This window comes from Lolium perenne, chromosome 1 (assembly GCF_019359855.2).
Source record: "Lolium perenne isolate Kyuss_39 chromosome 1, Kyuss_2.0, whole genome shotgun sequence".
Lineage (NCBI taxonomy): Eukaryota > Viridiplantae > Streptophyta > Magnoliopsida > Poales > Poaceae > Lolium > Lolium perenne.
In genome coordinates, this window is record NC_067244.2 from 177,054,318 (window position 1) to 177,078,984 (window position 24,667).

The window sequence follows — 24,667 nt, forward strand, 5'->3', positions numbered from 1 at the left end:
TGAAAAGAACTAAGGATATGTTTCTTTGTTATGGAGGTGACCAAGAGCTCGTTGTAAGTGGTTACACCGATGCAAGTTGGAACACGATCTGATGACTCTAAGTCACGATCTGGGTACGTGTTTATATTGAATGGTGCTGCGGTAAAGCTGGGCAAGCTCGAAGCGGTGCACGGTGGCGAAGTCTTCAACGAGAATCGAGTACATAAGCGGCCCGGAGGCTTCATCGGAAGCGGTATGGATGAAGAGGTTCATTGTAGAGCTCGGTGTGGTTCCTAGTGCATTGGACCCATTAATCATTTACTGTGATAACATGGGTGCCATCGCCAATGCACAAGAGCCAAGGTCACACAAGAGGCTGAAGCATATCAAGCAGCGTTACCACTCGATTCGCGAGTACATCGAAGATGGAGAAGTAAAGATTTGCAAAGTACACACTGATCTGAATGTAGCAGATCCGTTGACTAAAGCTCTCCCTAGGGCAAAGCATGACCAACACCAGAATGCCATGGGTGTTAGGTATATTACAATGTAATCTAGATTATTGACTCTAGTGCAAGTGGGAGACTGAAGGAGATATGCCCTAGAGGCAATAATAAAGTGGTTATTATTTATATCTTTATGTTTATGATAAATGTTTATATATCATGCTATAATTGTATTAACCGAAACATTAGTACATGTGTGATATGTAGACAAACAAGAAGTCCCTAGTATGCCTCTTAACTAGCTTGTTGATTAATGGATGATTAGTTTCATAATCATGAACATTGGATGTTATTAATAACAAGGTTATATCATTGTATGAATGATGTAATGGACACACCCAATTAAGCGTAGCATAAGATCTCGTCATTAAGTTATTTGCTATAAGCTTTCGATACATAGTTACCTAGTCCTTATGACCATGAGATCATGTAAATCACTTATACCGGAAAGGTACTTTGATTACACCAAACGCCACTTTGCGTAAATGGGTGGTTATAAAGGTGGGATTAAGTATCCGGAAAGTATGAGTTGAGGCATATGGATCAACAGTGGGATTTGTCCATCCCGATGACGGATAGATATACTCTGGGCCCTCTCGGTGGAATGTCGTCTAATGTCTTGCAAGCATATGAATAAGTTCATAAGAGACCACATACCACGGTACGAGTAAAGAGTACTTGTCAGGAGACGAGGTTGAACAAGGTATAGAGTGATACCGAAGATCAAACCTCGGACAAGTAAAATATCGCGTGACAAAGGGAATTGGTATCGTATGTGAATGGTTCATTCGATCACTAAAGTCATCGTTGAATATGTGGGAGCCATTATGGATCTCCAGATCCCGCTATTGGTTATTGGTCGGAGTGAGTACTCAACCATGTCTGCATAGTTCACGAACCGTAGGGTGACACACTTAAAGTTGGATGTTGAAATGGTAGAACTTGAATATGGAATGGAGTTCGAATATTTGTTCGGAGTCCCGGATGAGATCCCGGACATCACGAGGAGTTCCGGAATGGTCCGGAGAATAAGATTCATATATAGGATGTCATTTTATGTGAATTAAAATGATGCGGAAGGTTCTATGGAAGGTTCCAGAAGGTTCTAGAAAAGTCCGGAAGAAACCACCAAGGAAGGTGGAGTCCCGGAGGGACTCCACCTCCATGGCCTGCCAACCCTAGAGGGGGAGGAGTCCCAAGTGGACTCCCCCAAGGGGGGCCGGCCACCCCCTCCATGGAAGGTGGAACTCCCACCTCTAGTGGGAGTCCTAGCTTGGGTAGGTTTCCCTATCATATGGAAGGTTTTGGGTTCGGGTCTTATTCGGAGACTTGTAGTCCAACACTTGGGGCTTCCACCTATATAATGAGGGGCCAAGGGGAGGGGGCCGGCCACCCCAAGACCACAAGCTGGCCGCACCCCCCAAGTGGCCGGCCACCCCCTCCCAAACCCTAGCCGCCCCCCTCTCCTCCATAGCTCCCGCAAGCTTAAGCGAAGCTCCGCCGGAGTTCTCCACCACCACCGACACCACGCCATCGTGCTGTCGGATTCAAGAGGAGCTACTACTTCCGCTGCCCGCTGGAACGGGAGGTGGACGTCGTCTTCATCAACAACCGAACGTGTGACCGAGTACGGAGGTGCTGCCCGTTCGTGGCGCCGGTGATCAAGATCTTCTACGCGCTTTTGCAAGTGGCAAGTGAACGTCTACCGCAGCAACAAGAGCCTCATCTTGTAGGCTTTGGAATCTCTTCAAGGGTGAGACTCGATAATCCCCTCGTTGCTACCGTCTTCTAGATTGCATCTTGGCTTGGATTGCGTGTTCGCGGTAGGAAATTTTTTGTTTTCTATGCAACGTTATCCTACATAGAGAGCTGGGAACCCCGGTCCATCTTTCATCATCAAATACTCACTCGGTCCTATATGTAATTAGAAGTAGCATCAAGACTATTTTCTGGTGCCATTGCCTCTGCGTTACTGCTACTGCTGCTGTGTTACTGTTACTATTGCTCTCATATTACGGCTGCTTTCACATCACCCCTGTTACTAGTGCTTTTCCAGGTGCAGCTGAATTGACAACTCGGTTGTTAAGGCTTATAAGTATTCTTTGTCTCCCCTTGTGTCGAATCAATAAATTTGGGTTTACTTCCCTCGAAGACTGTTGCGATCCCCTATACTTGTGGGCTATCACTATCTTGTACCCTTGTCTCTTTGCCTTGATCCGAGGACTTGCAAGTACCTAGGCCTCTCGAGATCGATCAAGGGAAGAGGTGGGATGAGTGGAGAACTGAGTGCTATCTCAAAACCTCAGTGAAAAAAGGCAAAATAACGGTACACATATAGTGATTCACTTGGGATAAACAACAATATCATCTATCTTAATGCTTTGGTATATTTTACTTAATAAGTTTTGTTACTCACGGTTGTGGGGACAACAGTTGAATCAAGAGGCTATTTTCACCTCTGGAATTAGGGGCAGTAGTATTTACATATGTGCTGCTCACAAATCTCTTATCATTATTTTATTTGCTACAAAAATTGTACTTCATTCTATATGTATGCATAGCTGCAGGAGAAGCCTTGATCCTTCCCTATTTTCCATCCATTGAATCGAACACCAAACAAAGTAGACTGGAAAGGTCGGTAAACATTAGATAAAACTAAATAGCAAGCCTTGTAGACGTTTCCTTCAAACCATTTAGCAGTGTTTCTCAAGGTTCGATTAAACCTAGGTCTTCTATAAAAATCTTACAATAGTACCATCCATAATCCGAATCAAAGGTATCAACCCTTTTTCTGGCACCGTTGATGGGGAAGCAATTTCGCTATTCCGGTAAGGTTACTAGAGATCTTGTTAGTTAGTTAGTTATATTTTTGTTTTAGTTTTACTTATTATCATTAGTTTAATTTCTGTTATCTATTTGAAAACCCCAAAAACAAAATTAGTTACTTGTACTTTTGTTTGTCTTAATCAAAATACCAAAAAGATAGGAACCATGACACAAAATAATCTTGGGAAATTTGATATTTCCAATGATGATTTTATTCGTGCACCTATTACTCAGCCTGCCGTCACGGGGGAAAACTATGAAATTAATCCTAACATTTTAAGTTTGGTTCAACATAATTAATTTAGAGGTTTAGTCGTTAAGGACTCATGTATGAATTTGAATACATTTACTGAGATATGTGGCATGATGCGCATTAAAGATGTTAACCCCGAGAGTAAAACTTCGCTTGTTTCCTTTTTCATTGAGAGGAAAAGAAAAAGACTGGTTGCTAGCTTTTCCTAAAGGCACTATCACTTTATGGGAGGAATGCACTAATATTTTTATGACTAATTAAGTTTTTCCCTCCAACAAAGACTATGCAACTATGATCTAATATTATAGGTTTTAGACAACAAGACCACAAGTCACTAGCGCTAGCATGAGAAAGGATGAAGGAATCCGTCATGAGCTATCTAAGACATGGCATGGAGGACTTATTTTATAATGCCCTTAACCCAATGTCAAAGTCTATGCTTGATACTGCAGGCGGAGGTACATTCATGAGAAAGCAAGTGGGTGTCGCTCGAAAACTACTAGATGACATGCAAAGTAACCATGCTCAATGGCACGTGGATAGATCCTTGATGAGCGCAGATTGCACACCGTTGGGGAACCCCAAGAGAAAGTTATGAAAAAAATGAAACCGTGTCTAGGAGGAACTAGACACATTTTTGATATAGTAGAAGTGGGACTTGGCGTGAAAATTCCGAAATTCGTCCCTGACAGGAATCGAACTCCGGTCGTTGGGGTGCGCCACTACGACCCCAACCACTATACTAAGCCCACGTCTTCCCAAGAGAAAGTTATGATGAGCACAGCAACAAGTTTTCCCTCAGTAAGAAACCAAGGTTTAATCGACCAGTTGGAGAAAGTCGTGACTTCTGAAGGTGTTGCTAGCTTACTATAGGCAGGACGCACTACCGACGTCAGCAACAACTTGGAACCTGCACACAACACAACCAAAATACTTTGCCCCAACTTACAGTGAGGTTGTCAATCTCACCGGTTTTGCTAAACACAAAGGATTAAATGTATCGAGTGGAAGGAGATGTTTGCAGTAATTAAAGAGAACAGTGCTTGCGGAAAGTAAACAGAACAGGATTGCAGTGGTTGAATTTATCAGTGTAAAGGAAAGGACCGGGGTCCACAGTTCACTAGAGGTGTCTGATGTCTACGGGTGCTTCTAATCTTGTAGACAGTGTTGGGCCTCCAAGAGCAGAGGTTTGTAGAACAGCAGCAAGTTTCCCTTAAGTGGATCACCCAAGGTTTATCGAACTCAGGGAGGAAGAGGTCAAAGATATCCCTCTCATGCAACCCTGCAACCACAAAGCAAGAAGTCTCTTGTGTCCCCAACACACCTAATACACTTGTCAGATGTATAGGTGCACTAATTCGGTGAAGAGATAGTGAAATACAGGTGGTATGAATATATATGAGCAGTAGTAACAGCACCAGAAAATAGCTTGATGCTACAACTGGCGTGTGGTTGATGGTGGTAATATTGCAGGCAGTACAGATGCGGTAAAACAGTAAACAAGCTATGATAGCAGTATTTGGAAACAAGGCCTAGGGATTATACTTTCACTAGTGGACACTCTCAACATTGATCACATAACAGAATAAATAGATAAATGCTATACTCTACACTCTCTTGTTGGATGATGAACACCACTAATTGTGTAGCATTACACGAACCCTCAATGCCGGAGTTAACAAGCTCCACAATATTCGATATTCATGTTTAAATAACCTTAGAGTGCATGATAGATCAACACAACTACACCAAGTACTAACATAGCATGCACACTGTCACCATCACACTATGAAGGAGGCACAGATCACATCAATACTATCATAGCAATAATTAACTTCATAATCTACAAGAGATTACAATCATAACCTACGCCAAGTACTACACGATGCACACACTGTCACCACTACACTGTGCAGGAGGAATAGAGTACTTTAATAACATCACTAGAGTAGCACATAGATGAATAGTGATACAAAGCACATATGAATCTCAATCATGTAAGGTAGCTCATGAGATCATTGTATTGAAGTACATAGGAGAGAGATTAACCAAATAGCTACCGGTACAGCCCTTAGCCTTGATGGAGAACTACTCCCTCCTCATGGGAGACCGCAGCGGTGATGAAGATGGCGGTGGAGATGGCAGCGGTGTTGATGGAGAAGCCTTCCGGGGGCACTTCCCCGTCCCGGCGGCGTGCCGGAACAGAGACTCCTGTCCCCCAGATCTTGGCTTCGCGATGGCGGTGGCTCTGGATGGTTTCTCGTACCGTGGCTTTTCCCGTGTCGAAGACTTAGGTCAGGGGCTTCTTATAGGCGAAGAAGCGGCGTCAGAAGGGGTCTGGGGCCATCAGACACTAGGGCGGCGCGCCCCCCCTGGGCCGCGCCGCCACCATGTGTGGGCCCCCTGTGGCCCCTCTCTGGCGGCTCTCGGGTGTTCTGGAAGCTTCATGCAATCCTAAGACTCTGGGCGTTGATTTCGTCCAATTCCGAGAATATTTCCTTACTAGGATTTCTGAAACCAAAAACAGCAGAAAACAGGAACTGGCACTTCGGCATCTCGTCAATAGGTTAGTTCCGAAAAATGCATAAATATGACATAAAGTATGCATAAAACATGTAGATATCATCAATAATGTGGCATGGAACATAAGAAATTATCGATACGTCGGAGACGTATCAGCATCCCCAAGCGTAGTTTCTGCTCGTCCCGAGCAGGTAAACGATAACAAAGATAATTTCTGGAGTGACATGCCATCATAACCTTGATCATACTATTGTAAGCATGTGTAATGAATACAACGATCAAAACAATGGTAAATGACATGAGTAAACAAATGAATCATATAGCAAAGACTTTTCATGAATAGTACTTTCAAGACAAGCATCAATAAGTCTTGCATAAGAGTTAACTCATAAAGCAATAATTCAAAGTAAAGGTATTGAAGCAACACAAAGGAAGATTAAGTTTCAGCGGTTGCTTTCAACTTCAACATGCATGTTTATCTCATGGATAATTGTCAATGTAAAGTAATATAATGAATACAAATATGCAAGTATGTAGGAATCAATGCACAGTTCACACAAGTGTTTGCTTCTTGAGGTGGAGAGAAATAGGTGAACTGACTCAACATAAAAGTAAAAGAAAGGCCCTTCGCAGAGGGAAGCATTGATTGCTATATTTGTGCTAGAGCTTTGGTTTTGAAAACATATAGAGAGCATAAAAGTAAAATTTTGAGAGGTGTTTGTTGTTGTCAACGAATGGTAGTGGGCACTCTAACCCCCTTGCCAGACAAACCTTCAAAGAGTGGCTCCCATTTTATTTTTATTTTTGTGTGGCACTCCTTCCAACATTTCTTTCACAAACCATGGCTAACCGAATCCTCGGGTGCCTGCCAACAATCTCATACCATGAAGGGGTGCCTTTTTATTTTAGTTTTATTATGATGACACTCCTCCCCACCTTTGCTTTCTCAAGCCATGGCTAACCGAATCCTTCGGGTGCCGTCCAACAATCACATACCATGGAGGAGTGTCTATTTTTGTTAATTAATTTGGGACTGGGAATCCCATTGCCAGCTCTTTTTGCAAAATTATTGGATAAGCGGATGAAGCCACTAGTCCATTGGTGAAAGTTGCCCAACAAGATTGAAAGATAAACACCACATACTTCCTCATGAGCTATAAAACATTGACACAAATCAGTGGTAATAAATTTTGAATTGTCTAAAGGTAGCACTCAAGCAATTTACTTTGGAATGGCGGAGAAATACCATGTAGTAGGTAGGTATGGTGGACACAAATGGCATAGTGGTTGGCTCAAGGATTTTGGATGCATGAGAAGTATTCCCTCTCGATACAAGGTTTAGGCTAGCAAGGCTATTTGAAACAAACACAAGTATGAAGCGGTACAACAAAACTCACATAAAAGACATATTGTAAACATTATAAGACTCTGTACTGTCTTCATTGTTGTTCGAACTCTTACTAGAAATTATCTAGACCTTAGAGAGACCAATTATGCAAACCAAATTTTAGCAAGCTCTATGTATTTCTTCATTAATAGGTGCAAAGTATATGATGCAAGAGCTTAAACATGAGCACAACAATTTCCAAGTATCACATTATCCAAGACATTTTACCAATTACTACATGTAGCATTTCCCGTTTCCAACCATATAACAATTTAACGAAGAAGATTCAACCTTCGCCATGAACACTATGAGTAAAGCCTAAGGACATATTTGTCCATATGCAACAGCGGAGCGTGTCTCTCTCCCACACAATGAATGCTAGGATCCATTTTATTCAAACAAAACAAAAACAAAAACAAACCGACGCTCCAAGCAAAGTACATAAGATGTGATGGAATAAAAATATAGTTTCACTAGAGGAACCTGATAATGTTGTCGATGAAGAAGGGGATGCCTTGGGCATCCCCAAGTTTAGATGCTTGAGTCTTCTTGAAATATGCAGGGATGAACCACCGGGGCATCCCCAAGCTTAGAGCTTTCACTCTTCTTGATCATATTGTATCATCCTCCTCTCTTAACCCTTGAAAACTTCCTCCACACCAAACTCGAAACAAACTCATTAGAGGGTTAGTGCATAATCAAAAACTCACATGTTCAGAGGTTACACAATCATTCTTAACACTTCTGGACATTGCCTAAAGCTACTGAAAGTTAATGGAACAAAGAAATCCATCCAACATAGCAAAAGAGGCAATGCGAAATAAAAGGCAGAATCTGTCAAAATAGAACAGTCCGTAAAGACGAATTTTATTGAGGCACCATACTTGCTCAAATGAAAATTCTCAAATCTAATGAAAGTTGCGTACATATCTGAGGATCACTCATGTAAATTGGCATAATTTTCTGAGTTACCTACAGAGAATTAGGCCCAGACTCGTGACAGCAAGAAATCTGTTTCTGCGCAGTAATCCAAATCTAGTATGAACCTTACTATCAAAGACTTTACTTGGCACAACAATGCAATAGAATAAGATAAGGAGAGGTTGCTACAGTAGTAACAACTTCCAAGACACAAATATAAAACAAAAGTACTATAACAAAATAAACACATGGGTTATCTCCCAAGAAGTTCTTTCTTTATAGCCATAAAGATGGGCTCAGCAAATTTTAATGATGCACTCGCAAGAAATAGTAGTTGAAGCAAAAGAGAGCATCAAGAAGCAAATTCAAAACACATTTAAGTCTAACATGCTTCCTATGAAAAGGAATCTTGTAAATAAACAAGTTCATGAAGAGCAAAGTAATAAGCATAGGAAGATAGAACAAGTGTAGCTTCAAAAATTTCAGCACATAGAGAGGTGTTTTAGTAACATGAAAATTTCTACAACCATATTTTCCTCTCTCATAATAATATCCAGTAGCAACATGAGCAAACTCAACAATATAACTATCACATAAAGCATTCTTATCATGAGTCTCATGCATAAAATTATTACTCTCCACATAAGCATAATCAATTTTATTAGTAATAGTGGGAGCGAATTCAACAAAGTAGCTATCATTATAATTCTCATCATCAAATATAGGAGGCATATTGTAATCATAATCAAATTTATCCTCCATAACAGGCGGCACCAAAAGACCAATATCTTTATAATCATCATAAATAGGAGGTAAAGTATCATCAAAGTAAATTTTCTCCTCAATGCTTGGGGGACTAAAAAGATCATGCTCATCAAAACCAGCTTCCCCAAGCTTAGAATTTTCCATAGCATTAGCAACAATAGTGTTCAAAGCATTCATATTAATGACATTCCCATTAGCATGCATATAAAGTTCCATGGGTTTTTTAATTCTCTCTTCAAACACATCATGTCCTAATTCAAGATAAAGTTCATAAAGATCTCTCATATTTTTGTTGTTTTCCATTATGCCTAACTAGTGAAAACAAGAAACAAAAAGATGCAATTGCAGGATCTAAAGGAAATAGCTTCGAGTACTTACAACGGCGCCGGAAAATATCTTAGTAGCCGAGATCCGGAGTGTGAGTACCTTTTACCTTTCCTCCCCGGCAACGGCGCCAGAAAAGTGCTTGATGTCTACGGGTGCTTCTATTCTTGTAGACAGTGTTGGGCCTCCAAGAGCAGAGGTTTGTAGAACAGCAGCAAGTTTCCCTTAAGTGGATCACCCAAGGTTTATCAAACTCAGGGAGGAAGAGGTCAAAGATATCCCTCTCATGCAACCCTGCAACCACAAAGCAAGAAGTCTCTTGTGTCCCCAACACACCTAATACACTTGTCAGATGTATAGGTGCACTAGTTCGGCGAAGAGATAGTGAAATACAGGTGGTATGAATATATATGAGCAGTAGTAACGGCACCAGAAAATAGCTTGATGCTACAACTGGCGTGTGGTTGATGGTGGTAATATTGCAGGCAGTACAGATGCGGTAAAACAGTAAACAAGCAATGATAGCAGTATTTGGAAACAAGGCCTAGGGATTATACTTTCACTAGTGGACACTCTCAACATTGATCACATAACAGAATAAATAGATAAATGCTATACTCTACACTCTCTTGTTGGATGATGAACACCACTAATTGTGTAGGATTACACGAACCCTCAATGCCGGAGTTAACAAGCTCCACAATATTCGATATTCATGTTTAAATAACCTTAGAGTGCATGATAGACCAACACAACTACACCAAGTACTAACATAGCATGCACACTGTCACCATCACACTATGAAGGAGGCACAGATCACATCAATACTATCATAGCAATAATTAACTTCATAATCTACAAGAGATTACAATCATAACCTACACCAAGTACTACACGATGCACACACTGTCACCATTACACCGTGCAGGAGGAATAGAGTACTTTAATAACATCACTAGAGTAGCACATAGATGAATAGTGATACAAAGCACATATGAATCTCAATCATGTAAGGCAGCTCATGAGATCATTGTATTGAAGTACATAGGAGAGAGATTAACCACATAGCTACCGGTACAGCCCTTAGCCTTGATGGAGAACTACTCCCTCCTCATGGGAGACAGCAGCGGTGATGAAGATGGCGGTGGAGATGGCAGCGGTGTCGATGGAGAAGCCTTCCGGGGGCACTTCCCCGTCCCGGCGGCGTGCTGGAACAGAGACTCCTGTCCCCCAGATCTTGGCTTCGCGATGGCGGCGGCTCTGGATGGTTTCTCATACCGTGGCTTTTACCGTGTCGAAGACTTAGGTCAGGGGCTTCTTATAGGCGAAGAGGCGGCGTCAGAAGGGGTTTGGGGCCACCAGACACTAGGGCGGCGCGCCCCCCTGGGCCGCGCCGCCACCATGTGTGGGCCCCCTGTGGCCCCTCTCTGGCGGCTCTCGGGTGTTCTGGAAGCTTCATGCAATCCTAAGACTCTGGGCGTTGATTTCGTCCAATTCCGAGAATATTTCCTTACTAGGATTTCTGAAACCAAAAACAGCAGAAAACAGGAACTGGCACTTCGGCATCTCGTCAATAGGTTAGTTCTGGAAAATGCATAAATATGACATAAAGTATGCATAAAACATGTAGATATCATCAATAATGTGGCATGGAACATAAGAAATTATCGATACGTCGGAGACGTATCAGTGTCTCTCCATAAAGATAAATAACATGTTGGGTGAAAAAGTTACAGCTGGGCAATTGACAGAATAAAGGCCATATATGACAAGATGATTACTATGAGATTCGTTTGGGCATTACAACATAATACATAGACCGTAATCCAACTGGGTTTATGACTAATAATCCACCTTTCGGTTATCATCCAAACCCCTTCTAGTATTAAGTTGCAAGCAACAGATTATCGCATTAAGCAATGTGTGTAAAGTAAACAATAGAATTACCCTCAGATAAAATATTATTGTTTTCTTCCTAGTAGCAACAGCACATCTACAATCTTAGAAGTTATTGTCACTCTTCCAGAAAACTAGAGGCATGAACCTACTATCGAGCATAAATACCCTCTCTTGGAATCACAAGCATCTAGTTGGCCAGAGTATCTACTAGCAACGGAGAGCATGCAAGATCACAAATAACATATGACAAGAATATACAATCGATCTCAACATATATTCAATATTCATCGGATCCCAGCAAACACAACATGTAGCATTACATAAGGATGATCTTGATCATGTAGGGAAGCTCACAAGATCTAAACATGAGGCACAAATTGGAGAAGACAACCATATAGCTATTGCTATGGACCCATAGTCCAAGGATGAACTACTCACACATCACTTCGGAGGCGGGCATGGCAATGTTGATGCCTCCAGCGATGATTTCCCCCTCCGGTAGGGTGCCGGAAAGAGCTTCAGAACCCTCCGGAGCTAGGGTCTGCAATGGCGGCCGCGACAGAACTTTTCGTGGATGGAGGCTCGGGTGTTCAGGGTTTTCCCAAGATCGTGAATAAATAGGCGAAAGGGCGAGGTCGGTGGAGGCCAGGGGGCCACACCACCCCTAGGCGCGCCAGGCCAGGCCGCGCCTACGTGTGGTCTGGCCGCCATGTTGCCTTTCTTCGAATCCCCTTTGGACTTCGTCTTTGTTACGGTAAAATATTGACTTCGCCTTTTGTTTCATCCAATTCCGAGAATATTTCCTATACAACTTTTCTGAAATACAAAATAGTAGAAAACAGGAACTGACACCGTGGCATCTTGTTAATAGGTTAGTGCCGGAAAATGTATAAAAGTGCAATGAAGTGTAAGCAAATCATATAAAAATTGGCGTAAAATTAGCATCGAGCATCAAAAAATTATAGATACGATTGAGACGTATCAATCCTCCTCAAGAAAGGTAAACTCAGTCACCGAAGGTAATAATAAAGAGCTTACTCGAAGGTAGATGAGCTTTTAAATATTTTAAAGGGTAATGAAAATACCCAAGTTAATGCCATCACCAAATCTAATGTTGAGGAAGTAGATTTCATAGCTCGAAATCCCTATAGCCCTTCATGGAAGAGTCAAAACTTTGGCTCAAAATTTCAAAAGCTATATACTAATCTTGCATGAGTTCCAAATAATAACTAAAATAATGGTAGTGGAGCAAGCAATAGTAATGTTTCCATTGAAAGTACTTTTAAGCATTTTATGCATGCTCAAACTTAACAAAACCATACCCTTATAAAACTCATAGAGAATCATAGCACTATGATAGGGAATTTTTCTAACCAAACGGTTGCTCTTAAGAATGATGTTCAAGCTCTACAGGAAAGTACAGAGACCATTGAGGTACAATTGGGCAAAAAGCTGAGAGTCAAACTATTATACTTGCAAGATTTACAGGAAAGCCCAAACCAAATCCCGTTGAAGACCTCAATATGATGAGAGTCAAGCAAAAGATGGATTACCTGAAGAGCTAGACTATAGCAATGCTCCATCGCCGAACTGTACCGTGGAGGAACTTGTGAAGATGATAACCATAAAGAATCCCAGTATTGAAAAACAATACTATATACCGGCAATTTATTCATGAAGTAGCATGCAAAGTATGTGAGTTAGAAGAACAATATAAGAAGCTAGCTGAAAAAATCCTAGCTAAGCTTGATGATATATTTGTGCCCACTATTAAAATACATATTGGAGTTAATGAGATTGATGCACTTTGTGATCTTGGTGCAAGCATTTCAACTATTGCAAAGAGCCTATTTGATAAATTAAACTTAGGACCATTTTAAACAACTAAGCTAAGACTTTACTTAGCGGATTCAACTTTTAAACAAGTTGTAGGCTTTAAAGAAAATACCGTGGTAGAAATTAAAGGATGTCATGCTCTTATTGATCTTGTTATTCTGGACATGCCTGAAGATTCTACATCTTCTATAATCTTAGGAAGGCCATTTCTTAGAACTATTAAAGCTCTAATCATTGCATGAAGGGAATTTGAAAATTGGACTACCCTCTAAAGAACCATTTGTAGTTCACTTCCCTAGAAAGAAAAAGGCCAAGTATGGTAAAGATGTGGTCATTACTTTGAAGGCTAATTACTTCGGAGTGGGTGTTCCACTTCCAAAATCAAAATGACCACCATTTGGGTCAAGATAATTGACCTTAACTAGAACCGTTTCATGGGATTCAACCCATGTTTAATAAAGTTTTCTTTTTATTTGTTCTAGTTTTTTCGGTTTCATTTCTTTTTAATAAAGAGTGTTCATGAGATCCTTTGGAAAAGAGAATAAATAAGTATCCACCCCTTTCGATTTAACATACTAACACATGGGCATTTTTCAATATTATATATTTTTGTGTTCTTCCTTAGTCATTTTTGAGGTATTGTTGATGTGCAAAGGCAGTGTGTGTGAACGATGTTGTGTGTTGTCGACCACACAATATTTTCCTAAGGGACGTTGGTAAGAATCATCGCTATATGTGGTTGGGGGTACATGGGCGTAAAGTGATAGAATCCACCACCTCCATCAATCATGTATATACGAGGATCACAAAGAATAAGAGAATATGACCATATCCATGGGGAGACCTTTAATTACTAGACCTCCTTGGCATGCGAGGGGAAAGGTAGTGGTTATAAGGGATGTAGAATTAATAGTGCTTCTGGGAGCATCTTTATATGCCCCCCCCCCCCCCACATATATATATACATATAAAACAATTAAATACCCCTAATCACCATGCCTAGGCTAGTGGTACATCCACATACAACTCCCCGAAAATGTTCTGCCCCTATTGAGTTTTAGTTACTTTACCATCGATTGCATCATCTCAATCACTTAGATTTAAGTATTACTTTCTTCACCACTTCTCAACAACAACCACTTTTTATTTCACTTGCTTTGAATTCAAAACAACTTGCAGGTACCTTTAAGTGAAGGTAACAAGAGGAAATAAACCATTACCAATCAGCTACACCGTAGATTTGGTACTCTTACATTTGAAAAATAGCTACAAGAGACATATAACCTTGTAGACCTCAAGCCACGACAGGCTCCTCTGCCGCAGCTGAGAAACGAGGAGTGAGAGACCATCACGAAGCCGCGACAACATAACGTGGTGGCACGACAACCTAGTGAGGGGCCACAACAGCATGGCTCCGTGGCAGAATCCTTCCACAGGCGAGGGCGCGTATCATCGCGTGATGCAGCATAGCGCTGACTAGGTACATCGAGGGGCCAGTCGAAGAGGAAGTCAACGCACCGAGACGTGTCCGATTGAGTTGGAGCTGTCGTGGCTTCATGCTGAAACGGAAATACAATCCCATCGAACTTAATATGTCGTGAGATTGGTACTTTACCCGAGAATGGATTGTAACAACGATACCAACGAGGGTTAGTCGAATATCCAAGAAACACACAAGGAACAAACCGAGGGCTGAGTTTTTGTGCTGTAGTGGATGAAACATTAAGGTAATAGAACCAACTGAAGATCCTATGCGTGTCATAAGACAGAGAGCGACCGTGTTGACGTGTGTATGGCACGAGAGTCTGAATCGCTTGACAGGGGCGTTTATTAAGAAGATATGTTGAGGTGGCAAGAGCCTTTGCCTTTTCCTAGAAGTGCACATGCAAATGAGCATAAGATATGAGTGTACGCATAGTGTTATTGATGGTGTGGATGGTACACTTATCCTTGCCATTTGGTTGGAAAGTACAGGAACACGATAGACGGAGTGTAGTACCGTATTTGGAGAGAAGACGACCAACTATGAAGTTGAGGAACTCAGTGCCGTTGTTAGTTTTTATGGAGTGTATGTGGACACCGAACTGCTTGCGAGTATAAAAGAAAAAATTCTCTAAGACACATGCAATACACAATTTTTTTTAAGTAAAAATTTACCAAAAAAGTGTAAATAGTCATCGAAAATTGCAAGATAATAGCGAAAACCAGATGTACTAATAATGGGTGATGCCCATAAATCATAATATATCAAATCACATGAGGTGCTAGATGCTGAATTAGAAGAATTAAACGGCAAACGAACATGTTTGCCAAGTTGACATGCATGGCAAACAGAGGTACACTAAATTTTATTTAACTTAACAAAAAAATAAATGTTGAAGCACCGACATTGTATCATGACTGGGATGTCCAAGACGTTGATGCCACAGTTCACCAGTGGAGGTAGCGTTCATAGCGAGCATGGTAGAAGTTGCCTGGCGTATGCAGGTGGTGTCGGGAAACGTACATAGATCTTCGTCGCTATTGCAACGAAGAAGCACACGACGGGTCATCAAATCCTTTACAGAGAAACCAAATGCTTCAAACTCAAAGGAACAAAAATTATCACGAGTAAATTTGCGAATAGAGCCCAAATTATGGAGTAAGTGCGGAACAAAAATCACATTATTGAGTTTAGACGTGTGTCTTGAAGGTGACGTAGGCGTGGAGTGACTAGAGGAGGAAATAGGGACAACATTGTCATTCCCGACTGCGATAAATTGTGGACGGGAAAGTTTTGTGGAAAAGGGAAAATTTACCACTAGCATTTGTCATGTGAAAGGAGGCCCCAGTGTCCATCACATGGCGAGGTTGTTCATCACAGTGATCAGACCGGAGGTGTCGCAGGTAAACAAGCAGGTGACAACGATGCAGAGTGGTACAATGGTACATTCATCATGTGGTAGGCCTGGGGGTGGGGGCCAAGGATGCGTGGAGAGGTAGGGGCACACCATTGCCCTACACCCGGGAAGAAGCACCAGCGCGCTAGTGCTGGGATAGTCGCGGGGAGGACCGCCGACCTGCTTAGCACCGGTCTTGTTCTTGGGCTTGTAGTAGAGCTTGGGATTTCCGTTGGTCGAGGAGTCCCCACAGCAAGCAGTGCTGCTGCATGGCGGCGGTGAAGGCCGGGTCTGAGAGACGAGTGCTATCAACGCACCGTTGGAGGTGGCATTGACATGCTGCATATCCTCCATGAGAAGTATGCCGCTGACGCGGAGGAAGGATGGCAGGGGCTCCATCACGGAGATCACGGTGGCGGCGGAGGCGAACTACGAGCCGAGTCCGTGAAGTGTGTTGAGGACGAGAACACGGCCCAAGACATGGTAGTCATTGTCGGCGAGGCCATCGGAGATCTTCTTGCGGCAACGTCAGTACTCGGTGATGTACATCTCACCCCGGACGAGCTTTGTCAAGGTAGATGGCTTTGCTGGCCTTGTTGGCGGAGAAGAGCTAGAGGGCCGAGAGACACAGCTGACGCACGGTCTGGTTCCTAGCGAGGTTCATGTTGGCGACATCCTCATCAATGGCGCCATGGCGGAGTGTAGGAGGTTCAACAAGGTGAGACATTGTTAGCAAGTTGAGAACTTCGTAATAAAGAAAGATGTGTGCATCGATTGATGCAGAGGCTCGGGAAATCTCAATTTCAAAAAAGACCAGAGAAGAGCTCTGATACTATGTAGACAAGTGCCAGAGAAAGAGTTAGGGGAAGCCTTGCACGTATACCAATGCAGGTTATGGGTTTATATTAAGCTCAAGGATAATTGGAGTTACCTAATATATGTACAGGCAAATACTCAAAAACCATCAGTGTAGACTGAGCTCTCGATTTTGAAAAATTTAAAACCGGCGGTTTAAAGTTTCAAAAAATCTGAAAAAATTCTTGCTGTAGACAATGTTGTGATCTAAGTACGTGCAAAATTTCAACTCGAAATAACTATATATTCGGGGCTATGCAAAAATGACAAAATCTGACATCTATAGTAGTGAAGAGTGCAAGATTTCAAAACCTCCAAATCTCCAAATGTGTCAGAGTTTTTTTATTTTTGTGCAGCTCCAAATATAAGGTATTTTGAGTTGAAATTTTGCACATACGTTAGATCCCAACATTACCTACATCAAGATTGTTTTTCAGATTTTTCTGAAACTTTAAATAATTATTTTCGAATTTTTGAAAAAAACAAGCTATGTGTAGCTTGAGCTACAAAATCCACACTCGGCTAAGACTACCCTATTTACGAGCTTTTCCGTAAAGTAAATGTCTTGACGATCTTGCAATTGATCAGATATCTAAATGACGTCGCTATGCCATTTTGATCCGATAAAGGAACGGTGGTTTTTGTTATTAATAGACTCAATTTTATCAAGATATAGATATATCTAGTCAATAAATACGTCTAGATACATCTGCATCTTGATAAACTTGAGTTATTAATTTGGATTGGAACGAGTATCGAAGCCGATCAAGATATCTAAATTGTGTCCTGATGCCATTTCGATATGACTGTAGTGGACGTCGTCACATCTCAATCATCTTGTAGTGGAGCGGATGCCTCCCATTCCGGAGACTTTTTTCCTGCGGACGGATATGTCAAACTTAGCACCAACGCTATATAAAGGCGTGTAGACAAACTAGATACCTCACCATCTGGCTCCATTCTCACGCACGCGCGCCACGGAGCTATAGCCTGCATCCAGCGCCTAACCGTAGCTCCTCCTAGCTAGCTCTCCTCCACCGCTCCGGCGGAGAGAGCGAGAGAATCTCGCCGAAGTAACGGAGAAGAAACAATGTCCGAGGACGGGAGAGGGGGCGCCAAGGATGTCGCCGAGAAGAAGAAGGCGAAGCAGGGCGGCTTCAGGACCATGCCGTTCATCCTAGGTAATTGGTTCATCCCTTCTCGCCTTCCGTATTTTCTGTCCTCTCGTGAATCTTAACGACGCAATTTGAGATTGGTGTAGACTGTAGATAGATACTCGTGTGATCTCCTGATCTCTGCTCGACTGCTCCCACTGATTAGCTAGTGGTTTCGCCTCAGCTGGTTTCCAGTATTGCTCCACTGGAATTTTCACTTTTTTTTTTTTGGTTTTCTTATGCTGGATGACCGCAGATATACAGTGCTACCGATTTACCTTAGGATTCAGTGGAGGCTGCACATAAAACAAAAATCTTTTAAGAACGAAACAAGTTTTTTTTTTTTTTTGCAACGGAGACAAAACACTAGTCTCGTTCATTAATCAAGAAGAAGAGAGTTGTCCAGTTAATTTGCGAAAACAGGCGAATACTGTTACTGTTTCAATAACACCTGCACAAAAGCTTAATTAGGCAATAGTTCGAGGTGCCTGTAATATTTTTCACAAAGCTCGTGATCTGTAGATTAATAGGCACAATTTTCCTTTCGAGTGGAGTAGTACATTGCATCCTTGGAGTTTATGAACTCCTATGTTTTGATCTCTGTTCCATCCTGCAGTACTCATCCTCAAGTCAACACACAAACACAGCGAAAATTTTGGCTACAGCCCTATCTTCTAAGACAAGATTTTGTTTTTCAAATTATACATTTGAAATATTCCCTAGTTTATCTAAATCTGTGTGGACCAACGATTTGCTGAACACACAGCGAAATTCACCTAGAAACTTCCCCTAATTAAGACTGGCGTTAAATTTCCAGCTTGACACAAATGCGGGTGTGATGCTGTTCTTAAAGTCAACTAGGTCCATTTTGTTCAAAACGACGTGACACGATAAGACTGAAGTAAAATGACGTTTTTGGAATCACATCGAGGAACCCAACCTGGTGAAAAGCATAAGATTCTCTTCTCTGAGTACGGAAATTATAAACTGCCAAACTGTAGTTCTCATAGTGTCTCATGCAGTACCAATTATCGGCAACCTTTTCAAACAATGCCAGTACAGTACTGTTGCTACGTGCAGAAATCCAGAACCAAATCGTCTATGGCGAACTTTTAGAACTTTTGAGTGGTCGATACTTGATAGTGAGTGTCAAGTGTTAAAATTGGAATTGACATATCAATCCTACATTTTCAATTTATATAGGGGACATCTTGATCCTACATTCTTTTGCTAATTCTATGTTCCTAGACTCGATCATGCGAAGCAAAGAGACCCGCAAGAGAAGTTTTAATTGTCCGGATGTAGGGATCTTCTCTTTCCTATTATTGCTGGAAATGAACTTATTCGTGTGATGTTTGCACGCGACAAAGGGACCATTAATTGTAAAGAAGAAATTCCCCTTCTATTGCTAAAGCATCTCCTTTTGTACATCCGAATATGTAAGATGTATAGATATCTCAAAGTCGTCATTTATCAACCCTATATCATGTTATATATCCATGTGGATTACCATTACCTTTTCTTGTATGCATGGATCACAATCAAGTCAGCCGCCTTTTCAAAATATTTAGAGCATCTAGAACTAGTCAAATACAATTTGAATAGTACTTGCCGAAAAATAAGAGTAAACTACACTCCTTGCCTCCATTGTTGGGTTCGTGCAATAGCATTTTCTCCGTTAAAAAAATCTTATTACAATTTATCCCTTTGTTTTGACGTTTTGACATCTATTATCCCATTTTATTACATCTCCTAAATTTAGAAGTTAGATTCACTTCTTAAGATGACACGCCGGCTTGTTAGACCGAGAACTAGGACACTTTCTGTTACTGTAGGATAATTACAATTTATGACATATTTTCATTGTCAAATCGTTCTATTAAATTATCATTAGTGACGGGGGCATGGAGACCAGCAGCCCCCTCTCCCCTCCCACAAGAGGCTTATCAATACACACAATACTACAAAATGAGGGTAAAAACTGTCACAAAACCACACCTAAGTTGCAACAATGTCAAACAAGTTAAATAGAGTAAACTGTCACAAGATCATAACTAAGGGTTTAGAAGTGGAATTTTCTCAAAACAAAAACTATCATGTATAAGCATGACTGCAGTATATTGATTTGCGGGTGTCATATATACTTCACTGGTAGTTAGAAAAAAAGAATCTTATTACATAATTTGTAGGTATCTTAAGTACTTCATTGAAGTTCAGTAAAACTGGTTGAGCATACTACAATTTGAAATTTAACATTTCCCGCCACTGTTGCACATGATGAACAGCAAACGACTTCTGCGACCGGCTGGCGACGGTGGGGTTTGGCTCGAACCTGATCACATACCTCACCCTGCAGCTGCACCTACCGCTCGTGGAGGCCTCCAACATACTCACAAACTACCACGGCACCACCAATCTCACCCCTCTCGTCGGTGGCCTCATCGCCGACTCCTTCGCCGGCCGCTTCTGGACCATTACCGTCGGCTCCATCATCTACCAGCTCGGCATGGTCTGTCTCACCCTCTCGGCCGCGCTTCCCTCGCTCCGCCCGCCGCCCTGCGCGAAGCACGCCGTCGAGTGCCAGCGGGCCTCCACCTACCAGATCGCCGTCCTCTACCTGTCGCTGCTCGCCACGTCCATCGGCTCCGGGGGCACGCGGCCATGCAACATGGCGTTTGGAGCCGACCAGCTCGAGCTGGACGCGCGCAAGCGCCGTGGCGGCAAGGCCCCCATGTGGAGCTTCTTCAACCTCTACTTCTTCGGCATCGAGCTCGCCAAGCTCATGGCGGTCACCGTGGTGGTGTACATCCAGGAGAACGTTGGGTGGGGGTGGGGTCTCGGTGTGCCCACCATCGCCATGTTCGTCGCCGTGATCGGCTTCGTGTCCGGGTACTCGCTGTATGTCAGGATGCCGCCCGGCGGCAGCCCTCTGGTCCGGCTGGCGCAGGTCGCGGCGGCCGCGTTCAAGAAGAGGAAAGCCGTTTTGCCAGACCCCGACCTCCTGTACGATGACAAGGTGCTCGACGCCGGCATCTCGACCACTGGCCGCCTTCTCCACACCGACCAGCTAAAGTAAGCTGTAATGCTACCTACTCTGGAAGCTAGTGACAACAATTTAGCAAGCTGGACGAGCCCGCTAATTAATGAACTGCTCTTTCTTCAATGATGATAAGGTTCTTTGACAAGGCGGCGATAGTGATGGAGGGCGACGTGCTGCCTTCCGGCGAGCCGAAGCTGTGGCGGCTGTCGACGGTGCACCGGGTGGAGGAGATCAAGTCGATCGTGCGCATGCTACCCATCTGGGCGGCGGGAATCCTGATGGTGACCGCGTCGTCGCACAACAGCAGCTTCGCGATCCAGCAGGCGCGCACCATGGACCGCGACATCACGCCGAGCTTCAAGATCCCGCCGGCCTCCATGCTCATCTTCAACAACCTGGCCATGCTGGTCACCCTGGCCTTCTACGACCGCGTGCTCGTGCGCGTGCTCCGCCGGTTCACCGGCCGCCCCAACGGCATCACCCACCTCCAGCGCACGGGCGTCGGCATGACGATCGCCATGCTGGGGAACGTGGCCGCCGCGGCCGTCGAGAAGAGGCGCAGGTCTGTGGCCGCCGCGAGCGGGATGCTGGACGCGCCCAAGGGGGCCATGCTGCCCATCAGCGTCTTCTGGCTGGTGCCGCAGTACGCCATCCACGGCGTGGCCAACGCTTTCATGGACGTGGGGCGCATGGAGTTCCTGTACGACCAGGCGCCCGAGAGCATGCGGAGTACCGCGGCGGCGCTCTACTGGCTCACTATCTCGGCGGGGAGCTACCTGGGCACGGTGCTCGTGACCATCGTGCACGAGAAGACGCGGGGGAGCGGGCAGTGGCTCCAGGACAACCTCAACAGAGGGAAGCTCGATAACTACTACTGGCTCGTGGTGGGGCTGGAGGGGCTCAACCTGATCTACTTCTTCGTCTGCGTCAAGTACTACACCTTCAAGCCATTGGACACGGTCGTCGGAAGCGAAGAGGAGGTCGAGGCCTACCATGGCAATGTCAATGGCACCAACAAGGACAAGAAGGGTGCAACCTCCAAGTGACAAGCTAGATTTTGCGTTCGGAGCTATCGAGAGCTAGAAGACGAGTTGCGTTTGGGATGAAGTAACTGTACAATAACAGTTAGAAGATGTACGTATGTATTCCCTCCGAACCATAAAAAGTGCCCAAATTTTACCAATGGCGTAGTACAAATTTAAACTAAGACCCTGATATTTATTATAGATCAGTACTACCTAACATAGTTTGATTTTCAGAAAGTTAAACAAAGTAAAGTTTGACCTAATTTTTAGAAGAATTTATGAATAAATATGATATTTTGTAGGTATCATATGAAAATATATTTCATTATCTATCTAATGATATTGATTTTGTACTTTTCATGCTAATAATTTTTGATAAATACTTAGTCAAACTTAACATAGTTTGATTTTCTGAAGAAAAAAAATAGGCCTTAGCCTTGAGATGAAGGTAGTACTTTACATGACAATATATAAAAGTATGAATTTACCAACTATCTGGATACTAGTTGAATGCACATGCGATTGCTACGGCGCCAAATTTTTCCGCAACATATCAATACAATATGGGATACAATATATACAAAATTATTCCTCGAAAAAAAATATATACAAAATTTCATGTGTATGAAAAAAAGCCACATATATTCTAATAACCCATACGATCCTACTTCGTTTGGAGTATATTTTGACAACCGGTATAATTGACATCGTTCCAATATGATATAAGCACTGACCTAATTATTTTGTATTAACATATATCTATTCCTCTCCTTGATGCTCGTTAGATATTGTCGTACTTGTGAGAGATATATATTTTCTTCTGCTTCATTTTCATGATACCGCGGGTTTTCTGGCTGTGTCTCTGTCGCGACAGAGAAATCTGCCTGCCCTGCCGAGAGTGTGATCACGCCAGAGAATTGCGAGGTTTCTTCTGTTGCGGCAGGATGTTTGATGTTGTTGCTTGTTCTCGTGCTGTTGTAAGCTTCCAGTTATTGAGCCATGTAGCCTGCAGGATGATGTTATTTCTTTGCCCTCTTGGCAAAATGAGCCTACCCATATTTCGTCAAAATCAGGAACTATTTATGATGATAAAAGGTGAAGTGATGTCTTGGCTCTTAGGTGCATATGTTTCCTTTATTATGAAATGCATCTTTGATGCATTTTAAAATGTTAGAAAAATTCAAACCAAAAGTTCACTTTTACATCTTCACATGCTATGCGCGCACAAATATTTTCCATGAAAAACCGACTTGTTGTTTGGGTTGTATAAAAAAGATAAAACTTAATGCTTAAAATAAGGTTTTTTGAGTCATTTTTTATCTTTTTACATCGACCACAAAAAATATCGAATTTCTGGCGCTATTGCCGGGGAGTTCAGCGTTTTGATCTATGTACTTAGTTGCTGATTTATTAATAGTTTTTACTAAAGTTGTTTAATAATTTCAGGTGACACCATGGCTGCTCTAGGGCTTATGAATAAGCTCGATACAACTGAATACATTGGGAGATTCAACCGAGAGTTTGTTAAAGAATTCCCGAATGAGAGTGACGTGGAGTATGCAAATTATCTACGCCTGATTGATATTATGAAAGAAAAAGGCTTTGCAAGAGATGATCCCAATGAGGATCCTTATAATCATTTATATTTATTTACTGATTTGTGTTGGATAATTAAATTGAGAAACTATTTTGATGATGAACTAAAATTTAAATTATTTAGTAAATCTCTAACCAACACTGCACTGTCTTGGTATAGAACTTGTCCTGCAGAGAATATTGACACTTGGGAGAATCTCATGAAGGAGTTTATATTTCGATTCAACCCCAAGGTTAAGTCCGCCGAAGCGAGAAAATTCATAACCAATTTCAAGAATCGCCATGGAATTTTTTTAATGAGAGCCTACTTGAGATATAAAGGTACGGTTTAAAGTTGTCCTCATCATGATTTACCACCTTGGTATGTTTTGCATGTTTTTTTTGGATGACTTGATCAAGATAATAAAAGAGAATTAGATTTACTATCCGGTGGATCTTTTATGGAACTCATCCACGAACAAGATTGGATATGCTGATGCATGTAAAATACATATATGAACTTTGCATTTTATTGCAATATATTACCACATATTTGCATCTTATATAATGGTTTTCCATTTTTTATGATGTTTTAGGGAATTTTCTAAACAATCCTCCTCCTCCGATTCTAATTTTATTTGGCATGAAACACCAATTTTTAATATTTTTGATTTTTCAGGAGCTACGAGACTCGAAAAAGAGCAAGGTCAGGGGCCACGCTTCGGAATTTTTGAGACGAACAAAATGAGGTAAAGTGCGACCCCAGGAGATCAATGAGCTGGGAAAGAGGAAAGGTGGCGTGCCCTCCCCCTCTGGGCGCGCCACCTGGTGTCGTTCGCATCTCGAGCACCCGTTTCGCTTCAATTCGAAGCCAACCGACTTATTTTGACCTAAAAACTACTATATATACGACACCGAGG

General features: G+C 42.4%; 1 protein-coding gene across 1 annotated transcript; it reads left to right on the plus strand.

Moving 5' to 3' along the window:
* The first annotated feature begins 17,889 nt into the window (after positions 1 to 17,889).
* LOC127313938 (protein NRT1/ PTR FAMILY 3.1) lies at positions 17,890 to 22,354 on the plus strand. The gene is made up of 3 exons (XM_051344423.2): positions 17,890 to 18,134; positions 20,393 to 21,179; positions 21,281 to 22,354. The coding sequence occupies exons 1-3, from the start codon at positions 18,044 to 18,046 to the stop codon at positions 22,191 to 22,193; spliced, it is 1,791 nt and encodes a 596-aa protein (XP_051200383.1). The 5' UTR covers positions 17,890 to 18,043; the 3' UTR covers positions 22,194 to 22,354.
* The last annotated feature ends 2,313 nt before the right edge of the window (positions 22,355 to 24,667 follow it).